The sequence below is a fragment of the Stomoxys calcitrans genome, chromosome 5, assembly GCF_963082655.1.
Source record: "Stomoxys calcitrans chromosome 5, idStoCalc2.1, whole genome shotgun sequence".
NCBI lineage: Eukaryota > Metazoa > Arthropoda > Insecta > Diptera > Muscidae > Stomoxys > Stomoxys calcitrans.
Window position 1 is genome coordinate 111,629,578 of NC_081556.1, and position 12,008 is coordinate 111,641,585.

General features: G+C 38.3%; 1 protein-coding gene across 1 annotated transcript; it reads left to right on the forward strand.

Annotated features, from left to right (window-relative positions):
- Nucleotides 1-11,582: 11,582 nt before the first annotated feature.
- LOC106088228 (cuticular protein 47Eg-like) lies at nt 11,583-12,008 on the forward strand. The gene is made up of 2 exons (XM_013253647.2): nt 11,583-11,594; nt 11,673-12,008. Exons 1-2 carry the CDS (start codon nt 11,583-11,585, stop codon nt 12,006-12,008), a joined length of 348 nt encoding a protein of 115 aa, XP_013109101.2.

Consider the following 12,008-nt stretch of genomic DNA (forward strand, 5'->3'; position numbering starts at 1 on the left):
GGTTCTTTAGTTATTGGCTAGACTCTTTAGCAGAAACTAATATCGCATTTGCCAATTCATGGGTAATTTATAGTTTGATCTGGCAAATCAGTTGGTATTTTGATGTCTGACAATTATGTGCCAAACTAGTTTCGTATGAAAATTTTCTGAATTGTGGGCAAGAATTAAAGTATGCCTATAAACCAGAACAATATACGAATTTTCGTTCTAATTAACTAACTCTTTAATATGCATGGATCTCTCTACTATTCTGGCGCCAATTCTTAAGAAGTGCTCAAAAATTCGCTACTTTTAAAGTGTGAACATGAGTCTGAGAGAGTTTTGTGTCACAATAATTTGTACGAATTTGTTCATATTAGTCGTTTGAATTCGTAAATTTCCACAGATTAAGAGACAGCCCATTGATGTAAATTTGTAATGCTAAAATTTCTCTACTCTTGGGCTATGGGCAAAATTTGACAATATAGTTTTGATAGGAACACAATTTGTTATGCACAACAAATTTACATTAATTTACGTAAACAGGTAATATAATAAATTTTAAGGCAAAGTTCTTGTTTTGCATTTGGAAACAATGGTCTGCCGATGATATGATCAGGTTTTTTGTTTACTATTTGGGAATTAAGTTTGCAATTTGCTTCCAGACTACGCACATAAATCACATTAATATCGTCACACATAACAATAAATAAACTTAATTAGGGGAATAAAAAAATAAAGGAACATAATTTTGCTTTGTGCAGTAGTCTTAATCAACAAGGTTAGGTTGAAAAGAGGATGCGGATATTATTACGCCCCATAGCGGTATGGACATGCATCTAAGCCAGTATTCGGCTTGTTGTTCGTTCTAAAAACTAATTTTAGCTAAATCGGATAAAAATTGCGGCTTGTAAGGGCTGAAGAAGACAAATCGGGAAGGGAACACAACATATAAAATTTCAGCCAAATCAGACAAAAATTGCTGTTTGATAGGGCTCAAGAAGTCAAATCAGGAGATCGGTTTATATAGGAGCTTTATCTAAATCTGAACTGATATGGTCCATTTGCAATCCCCAATGAGCTATTGGGTTGCCCAAAAAGTAATTGCGGATTTTTTAAAAGAAAGTAAATGCATTTTTAATAAAACTTAGAATGAACTTTAATCAAATATAAATATATATCAGATTCGTGTTCCACTTTAAAAACCCACATATTTGAGCCTCATATTGTTGTGGCGGTGGAATGGCCCCATAGACACTTTTCCCGAATATTGATAACCGATTCGTACTTTACTCCCAAAGACCTTTCATTTGACCCCCATATTGCTATGGTCGTAAATTTGTCCCCTTTGGGGGTTTGTTTTTGGTGAGAGGCGGCCCCCCAAACATTAGGTCCCATATTTGGATAATTATATTCTAATTCTACACTCAAATATCTTTTATTTAAGCCCCATATTCCAATGGTCAGTAAATAAGTCCTGTTTGAGGGGTGTTTTGGGGAAGGGTGGACCCCCTGAAACGTGGTCCCACATTTTGATGTCAGATTCGTATTTTACTCGTAAATACCTATCATTTGAGTCCCATATTGCCAAGGTCGGTAAATATGTCCAATTTAGGGGTGTTTTGGGGGTTGGGGTGGTCCCCCTAGCACTTTCTCTGACAATTGGATATCAGATACGTTTTCTTATCCTAAATACCTTTCATTTGAGTCCTATATTGTCGTGATTGGCGTAAATATATGTTTGGTAGGTTTTTGGGTGGGGCAGCCCCCCTATGTACCCCATTCGAAATTTGGATGCCAAATTTTTATTTTTAGGGTACTATATGAGAGCACACAAAATTTCGCTTAAATCGCACTAACCATCTCCGAAATCTGGCGTTTCTTAAAATTAGGGTAAGCGGGAGGGTCCGGATCTGGATCTGAACGAGACCCGTTGCCCTGCATATCATGATAGTCACCTTCAAAATGCTTGACATTATAGGGCCAAACAAAATCCTGCTCTATCAAATGAAAGGTCTTTGAAAGTAAAGCACGAATCTGATATCAATATTCGGGAGAAGTGTATATGGGGCCACCCCACCCCCATAACACTACCAAATAGAAAGTATTTGCTGACCATTGCAATATGAGGCTCAAATAAGAGGTATTTTAGAGTAGAACACGAATCTGATATATATTTTCAAAGCCAAGTCACTGAGTGGCCGCGCCATCCCCCTAAACACCGCCCAAACTGGTCATGTTTGCCGAGGAGTTCAAACGAAAGCTATTTGGGAGTAGGACATGAGTCTGACTTCAACATTCGCGACCAACTGTCTAGGGGACGTCCCACCATCATAACAACCCCCAAGTAGGATATATTTGCTCACCAAGACAATTTGGGTATTCGAGACAGTTGAGCTAGATATTTATAGTTTTTAGGGCCCATACCCCAAACCGGATAAATTCGCTTCCAATAAGGGGTCTAAGCGAATGGTATTTGAGATTAGAAAACGAATTTGATATCCAATTTTGAGGCCAATGGCAATATGGGGTTCAAATATATGAGAATAGAGCACGTGGATGGGGGGACCTCTCCACTCTCCAAAACACCCCTAAATCGGGCATATTTACCGACCATGTCAATGTGGGGTTTAAATGCAAGGAATTGTGGTGGTAGAGCAATAATTGATACCCACTTTCGGGACAAATTTTCTGGGGCTCTAACCTTTTCCCAAAATAACCCACAAACTGCAATTTTTTACTAACCATCGCAATATGGGGCGTAAGTAAAAGTATTTGGGAGTAAAATACGAATTTGATATCCAAATATAGGACCATGTATTTAGAGCATCATTCCTTCCCTGAAAACACCCCCCAAAGAGTAAAAAATGTTCGACCATGCTAATATGTGCCTCAAATGAAAGGTATTTGAGATTAGAAAACGACCATGTGTTTGGGGGACGTCTCATCCTGTAAAGTCCCCTCAAAACCAATGGCAATATGGGGTTTAAATAAAAGATATTTAAGAGAAGAGCACGATGCTGATATTTGTTCAGGGCCAAGTGTCTGGGGGACCATCTCCCCCCCCCAATAACACCCCTAAATCAGACATCATGGGAATATCGGGCTGAAATGAGGTATTTTAAGAATGGAGTACACCTTATATCCAAACTTAAATTCGTAGACCAATAGAGATCAACATAAGTGCTGCTTGGAAGTGTTTTGGAGGGTGGTACGGCCGCTCAGAAAAAGGCACTTCTATTGTTAAACTGTTTGTCAAGCGATATACTATTTTCGTTGCATGGCATTTCACTAAAAGCTTAGTTGTCGAAAATAAATATTCCAAAGGAAATTTTGTTCCATATAATGTAAAGGAAGCGGAGTGGGCCCGGTCCAGCTGGTGTTCTATTGGGTTGCCCAAAAAGTAATTGCGGATTTTTTAAATGAAAGTAAATGCATTTTTAATAAAACTTAGAATGAACTTTAATCAAATATACTTTTTTTACACTTTTTTTCTAAATCAAGCTAAAAGTAACAGCTGATAACTGACAAAAGAAAGAATGCAATTGCAGAGTCACAAGCTGTGAAAAAAATTGTCAACGCCGACTATATGAAAAATCCGCAATTACTTTTTGGGCAACCCAATATAATTTCCTTTTCTTCGACGTGTAAGAGACGTAATTTTATTCTGTTTCGATTACTTTTCGGTACTGTCTACATATAAAAGAATTTCTCATTTGACTTCTCACAAAAAGTTCCTATTTATCTGATTTTAAATAACTCGAAGCGGTAAGCTTAAACAAAATTATACTTTCCATAGCAGCAGTTAGGTTGTTTAAGCTCGAATTTTGTCTTAACATAGCATGCACTAATCGTTGAAGCAACCGCCTTAAAGTCTTATAATACTGGCTCTTATAATGGGGTGGTCAGGGGATAGATTATTGGAGTTATTCACTTTTCATGATTATGGAGATTTTATGACACATCACCACTGATAAGACGAGCTCTTATCACCAGCCTCTAAACACCCATTGCAGCGCTAGTCCCGTTTCAGCAGTGTGAATCAATTAGCCGGTTGAACTCCATATTTAGGGGTCGTATGAAGGCTTAATTTTCCAGTTGCTTTGCTATAATTTATTCAGTCATAACTATGAATAGAACTGCATCTTATTTAAGTGGATTGCTATGAACGTAGTGAGTTCTTTGACAGCATCGGACTAATTTATGTGTGTCTATGACGTTGGTAGATTTATGTGCCAACACTAAAATCGCCTTATATAAATGCCTTATTTGTATTGTTTAACTTTTATTTCCAATCAAGTCTCATTTGAACTATAACGCCATGAAGCTTTTGGTAAGTTAATACATACTATTTTTAAAATTAGCTGAATTAGGAATGCGTTGTTAACCGGTATGTTGATATTATTTTATTTCAATTTCATACAGTTTGCTTGTGTTTTAATTTTCACCTGCCTTTTGGTTGTCTTTGGGGCCAGAGAAGACTACGATGCCACTTCCAGTGATGCTGAACTCAATTTGGGGGCCCAAGATAGCGCATTCGATTTTGATGCTGCTCCTTTGGTACATGTCTCTGATCCATTCCCCGAACACAGCAGTCATGAGTAGAGAAGCAATTCTTAATTGCTTTGGTGATTGACTATAAATTAGGATTATTATTTTTATGGAAAGTGTTGAATTTGTGTATGTAAATAAATTATAAAGTAGTTAAAATTTAAATCATAGTAAAGCTTATTGAGGGCCGAGGTCTGTATAGTTACCATAATAATTATGAATTGGGTTGCCCAAAAAGTAATTGCGGATTTTTTAAAAGAAAGTAAATGCATTTTTAATAAAACTTAGAATGAACTTTAATCAAATATACTTTTTTTACACTTTTTTTCTAAAGCAAGCTAAAAGTAACAGCTGATAACTGACAGAAGAAAGAATGCAATTACAGAGTCACAAGCTGTGAAAAAATTTGTCAACGCCGACTATACGAAAAATCCGCAATTACTTTTTGGGCAACCAATAGTTAGGGCTAAGATCTGAAATTAATTGATATAATGTACTAACTGAACCGGATCCGCACCGCTATACTTTTGTTCACTCTCTAATTGGTATGGTTAGTACATAAGTTCTGCTTGGAAGTATTTTAGAGTGTGTACGGTCGCTCAGGTATTCCCAAATATCTTTCATTTCAGCCCCTTATTGGCATAATCGATAAATATGACCGTTTCGAGTGTGCTTTGTGGGGGGGGGGGATGGTCCCCCCGATACATGGTCACCAAAATAGATACAAATTCCATCCTATACTCCGAAAGACCTTTCATTTGAGTTCCATATTGTCATGAATAGTCTATAAATCCATTTGGCGGACTTTGGGCTTGGGGAGGCCCCCTTAGGCGCCCCTCCAAAAATTGGTATACAATTTTTTTGTGTTTGAGGTTACTATGGTAAGCCAAATTTCCCTTGAAATACCCAACTCCTCTCCGATTTCTGTATTTTTTGGTAATAAGAGTAAGGTTCAGTCCCCTTCGTATGTAAAAACTGGTAATTAAAGGCAAAAGTCGGGCGGTGCCGACTGTATAAAACCCTACACCTACCCTATAAGTACAAAGTGGGAGCTATATCTTATTCTAAACCAATTTTGATGGACCTCGCCGGATGTTTTAAGGTTATTATCCAATCCGTATCACATTTCGAGCAAATATGTTCATACTATAAAAACTACGACAAATGACAACATTATTGGAAATTACACAAAATCTGACAAACATATATTGGGTTGCCCAAAAAGTAATTCCGGATTTTTTATATAGTCGGCGTTGACAAATTTTTTCACAGCTTGTGACTCTGTAATTGCATTTTTTCTTCTGTCAGTTATCAGCTGTTACTTTTAGCTTGCTTTAGAAAAAAAGTGTAAAAAAAGTATATTTGATTAAAGTTCATTCTAAAGTTCATTAAAAAATCCGCAATTACTTTTTGGGCAACCCAATATATGGAGCTATATCTAAATCTGAACTGACCAAACTTCTAAGATATTGTTGTAAACATCGAGAAAAGCTTTGGACACAATTTTGGCAAGATTGGTCAATAAATGCGCTTGCAGTGGCTTTAGGAGTATAAATCGGGCGATATGCATATATGGCAGCTATACATAAATCTGAAGTGATTTTTTTGAAGTTCAGCAGAAATTTTTAGATTCATAAGAAAATACTTCCTGCAAAATTTTGAGAGAATCGGTTACCAAATGAGCACTTTATTTCACAATATTTCTCAAAATCAGACGAACACATATATGGAAGCTATATCTAAATCTGAACCGATTTCGAGCAAACTTCTTAGATATTGTGGTAGTCGTCGAGGAAAGCGTTGTGCAAAACTTTGGCAAGATTGGTCGATAAATGAGCTTGCTGTGACGCTAGAAATTAAAATCGGGTGATAAAGATATCAGTAAATAATTGCTGTTTGTGGGGTGTTTTGGGAGAAGGGGTAAACCCCTAGAAAATTGGTCCCAAAAGTGAGTATCAATATTGTGCTCTTCTCCCAAATACCTTTCATTTGAGCCCCATATTCCTATAGTTGTCAAACATGACCACGGAAGGCCATGACCATTATAGAGCCTTCTGTAGCGCAAAGGTTAGCATGATCGCTTCTAACACTGAACGCCCGGGCTCGAATCCTGGCGAGACAAACAGACAAAACATTTTTCAGCGGTGGTTTTCTCCTCCTAAAGCTGGCATAGTGCCATATAAAAACTTCTCTCAAAAGAGATGTCGCACTGCGACACGCCGTTCTGGTTCGGCTATAAAAAGGAGGCCCCTTATCATTGAGCTTAAACTTGAATCGGACTGCACTCATTGATATATGAGAAGCCCTGTTCCTAAGTGGAACGTCCATGGGCAAAATTTGAATTTTGCCCAACATGACCGGTTTATGGGGTGTTTTCGAAGATGAGGCTTGGGATGACTTTGGCCCTGAATAGTCGTGTTCTAATTTCCAATACCTCTTATTTGGGCCCCATATCAGCAAATACGTCCTATTTGGGTGGGGTTATGGGGGATAGGGTTATGGGGTATGGGGTTATGGGGGTGGGGTGGCCCCAAGGACATAGCTCCACTCTCTTTAAGACCCAAATTATCATGGTGAGCAAATACGTCCTATTTGGGAGCTTTTATGGGACGTTCCCTAGACGGTTGGTCCCAAATGCTGATATCAGATTCGTGATCTACTCCCAAATACCGTTTATTTGAGCCCCATATATACATTGTCGCCAAATTTGACCCCCATATTGCAATGGTCAGCAAATATGTCCTTTTTGGGTGGTGTTATGGGGGTGTGATGGCCCCATTGACACTTTATCCCAAATATTGATATCAGATTCGTGCGCTTTACTCCCAAAGACCTTTCCCTTCCCCTCTTTGGGGGGAGGGTTTCGGGGAGGGACAGCCCCCCAAACACTTGATCCCACATTTGGAAACCAGATTCATACTCTGCACTCAAACGCCTTTTATTTGAGCCTCATATTGTCATGGTCTGTAAATAAGTCCTGTTTGGGGGGTGTATTGGGGAGGGGGTGGACCCCAGTAACTTGAAGCCGCGTTTAAATATCTGATTCGTATTCTACTACCTTTCATTTGAGTCCCATATTGTCATGCTCGGTAAATATGTCCTATTAGGAAGCGTTTTGGGGGTTCGGGTGGTCCCCCACACACTCAGTCCGACAATTGGATATCAGATACATGTCCTTATCTTAAATACCTTTCATTTGAGTCCCATATTGTCGTGATTGTACTATATTTAGTATATTTAAATTTGCTATATTTGGTAGGTTTTGGGGGTCGGGCGGTCCCCCTAGGTACCCGATCCGAAATTTGCATACCAAATTTTTGTTTTTAGGTTACTATAAGGAGCATACAAAATTTCGCCTAAATCGCACCACCCATATCCGTTTCTGAAAATTATGGTAAGGGGGAGGGTCCGCCCCCCCTTCAGATATCTCAAAATGTAGAACCCTATACTCAAAACAGGTTCATAATGCATCATCTGTGAAAGTGTCAAGAAAAACGGTTCAGCCGTTTTTGAGTTTATACGGAACATACATAGAAACAAACAAACAAATAAAAAACACAAATTCATTTTTATACCCACCACCATAGAATAGGGGCATAATTATCTAGTCATTCCTTTTGTAACACCTAGCAATATTCGTCTAAGACCCCATAAAGTATATATATTCTTGATCGTCTCGTCGTTCTGAATCGATGAATCGACCATGTCCGTCCTTCCGCCTGTCGAAATCACGATAGAGATCGAACGCGTAAACTTAGCCGTTTGAAATTTTGCACAGATACTTAATATCGATGTAGGTTATTGGGGATTGCAAATGGGCCATATCGGTTCAGATTTAGATATAGCTCCTATATAAACCGATCTCCCGATTTGACTTCTTGAGCCCTTGGAAATCGCAATTTTTGTCTGATTTGGCTGAAATTGAGTATGACGTGTTTTATTGTTACTTTAAACAACAGTGCTTAGTAAGGTTCAAATCGGTGCATAACCTGTTATAGCTCCCATATAAACCAATATCCCGAGTTCTTACAAGCCGCAAGTTTTGTCCGTTTTGGCTGAAATTTTGCATGCGTTGTTGTATGTAGACTTTTCTGTGGCACTGTATATTTCTGATCGTCGAAAAATTCTAAGACGATTTAAGCTGCAATCGCGCTACAGTCTTTAAATTTTGAGATATTGAGGTGAAATTTTGCAGAACTCGTATTGCTTTCATACGTAAGTTAAGTTCTTGAATGGGCCAAGTCGGACTATATTTGAATATAGTTTTAAGCCCGTAAAAGCCACATTTTTTGTCCTATTTCGTTGAAATTTGAAACAGGAAATTGTGCGATATTCAAATTGAATATGGCCTATATCGGACCATATTTACATATAGCTGCCATATAAACCGATTTGGTGTTTTTAGATCTTAAGTCCATAAAAGCCGCAATTTCGATAAAATTTGAAATAGTGAGTTTATTAAAGAACACGATATCCAATATTCAGATATAGCACCCATATAGAGCTATAGCGCGGTTGGAGTTGTTGACTAGGGACGTCTACGAAAAAGTGATAGGGCTATTTGACCCCATTGGGAAAAGCGGTTGGAACTGACGGCCTTATCGACATGGTCTATGAGTCGAATGTTGGTCCCGTTGCGGCGAGAAGCGTAAGACAGCATGCTGTCATATATGAGAAGCTCCTCATGCCCCTCATACTAGAGAGCGAAGGTTTTGAGGGAAGGATCGGTTCTTTTGAATCGATGGCTTCTCGCAGCGCTTTGCTGGGTGCTGTCAATATGCGTGGGCATCTGGCTGTTCAGTCCGTGCCTGACAAGTTTTTTGCTTCCGTACCCTCTGTTTCTATAAGAAAAGGTAGGTGATTTCGATGTCCGCGGACGTAGTGAAGAAGGTCATTAAGAAGGTGGACTCCACGTTTGGTCTGAGGCGTTGGGGTGGGGAGGGGCGGGGCGGTTATCCGCAATCCCTCTGTTGCCAAGAGCTATCGGTTCAAACCAAATGCCAGTTCTCTAAGTTCAGGCTACACTGAAAAAAAGTTGGCTCAAAATTTATGATATTTCCTTATTCGGGGTACTTTAGCAATGAAAACGAGCTAAAGAACCAAAATTTTACTAGCGGACATTATTTTACTTTATAGATGACTGTCCAATTATTATTTTAAAAATTATTATTTAAACTTAGCACCTGAAGCTAAAGCTATTTTGCGTCCTTAACTACGGTTCACTGTTGTCTTGTCCCAAGGTAAATTTTCTTACTTTCAACGATATTTTGAGCTTCATTTTAGATTTTTGTTTTTAATAACAAGACGCAAAGTTAAGTACTTATTAGCCTAACATTTAAAATGAAAAATCCTTAATATGAAAGAAAATAACATTCACCAAAGCGAATGTTTCCTTAAAAAGTTGGAAAATTGGTCATCTTTAAATAATGTTCGCTAATCTTTAGCTAGAATGTTTGAAATTGGACACAAATTTTGCAACCGACATGGAATGGTAATCCGCAATTCCTCTGTTGCCCAGAGCTATGGGCTAGGAGTGGAAGTTCACGATAGGCTGAGACCTAAGGTGGTGATACAGCGGATGCATCCGGTTATAACGCCAGACGAGTTCATGACCGAGCTGTATAAACTTAATTTGAAGAAGATGAACAGAGTCAAACGGCTGAGGAGGTCAGCGCAGCTCGTCAAACTGACGTTGCGGCCGTGAACAGAGTATACTTCTTGGTTGACAGATAAGTTTTGCGAGGAGGATGCCTATATAAGGTGGTTCTGGTTAACGGATCAGTTGCAGGACACTGTTATTTCTTACCACAGATGTACAGGATAGGTCACACTAACATTTTTATACCCTACTGCACAATTGAGGAACAGGGAATTTTTTATGTAAAAATATTTATTATTGATTCAAATGACAAAAAAATTGCGTAGAAGTAATCTAAATATCAGAATCCATTCACTTTTGCTCAAAAATACCACCTTTTGCCTTGACTATTTTTCTGAGTCGTTCAAAAAATCAGTTGCTAGCTGCATGAATGTTCTCTGACGGTATTTTGTACCACTGCCGTACAATGGCTTTCTTCAGCACATCCATACAAGTACTAGCATATGTTTTAGTACTTACCTTGCTCTCTTAAATGGCTCATATAGAAAAGTTCATTAGATTGGCGAATTGGGCAGCCACTGTTTGGTCGAAATAAAAAGCAGAAAATGCCCTCTACCATAGGATGGGGGTGTACTAATTTTACCATCCCGTCTGTAAATCATCGACGTACTGATCTGAGACCCAACGTAATGTAATCGTTTCACAACGTAATGTAGCTCCCATAAAAACTGATCGCCCGAATTGAATTTTGCTGGTACGTCTATGATCCACTTCCGAAGCTCTTCGAATAGTCCTTCGGCCTTCATTCTCTTCATATCCAAATAGGCTCCGTACATGCAGATGTAACTTTGAATAACCCTAGATTAAAGTATATTTGATCAAAGATCGGAAGAGCAGCTCACTATTTGGACATTTCAAAAATTTTTATCCAATTCACGATGATCAAGCGCATAAACCCGAATTACAGCAAATCTTTCATCAACAACATCTAGTGAATGCATAGCTGTATATAGCCGATTTATTTCTTATATTTAAGATAAGCTTCATAACAGTCACGAACTATTTCAGGAGATTCCTTGATGAGAATTAAATGTGATCAATGATAAACTTTTATCCATGGCTCAAACCAATTTCAATACTTAATCTCAATTTCAAATTTGTAATCCATTCAGAGATAGCATCTGAAAACTTAAGTTTATGCTTTCATGTTTATGACTCTCTCATTTATTCAGTAGTTTGAATATTCTTTAACACAAGAACATCTGAGACGTTTTACATAGAAAACAAGTTCCATTAAATTGTCAAAACAACATAAAAAGGAGCTTATTAACGGCTAAGGAATATTAATTAAAAAATTAGCAAGCAGTTCAAGCTATAAATTGGCAATAACATGTTAGTAATTCGTTAGTTTCTATACAAAGTTCTTTCACAATCAAAGAAACCTCAAGGAAATATGAAATTATTGGTAATTCAAAATCGTCGAAATGTTCATTCTACAGGGTCCTATTGAAAATGTTCCATATTTTTTGTGTACACCTTGTAGATAGCCTTAACCTGCATTTTGGCAGTTGTTGCTGCCAACGAAAATGCCAATGTCCTTCGCAATGATGCTGAGGTCAATGTAGAAAATTTCAAATATGCCCTCGAATTGGACAACTCTGTCAACACTCAGCAAGAGGGATCTTTGAATGGTGGTAACTGGGTTGTCAAGGGCTCCTACAAATTCACATCTCCCGAAGGTGAAGAAGTCTCTGTGCAATACACTGCCGATGAAAATGGCTACCATGTTGATGCTGCCCAACCTGTGTTGCCCACTCCTCCACCAATTCCAGAACATATTCTTAAGGCTATTAAATACATTGAGGAACACACGAAATAG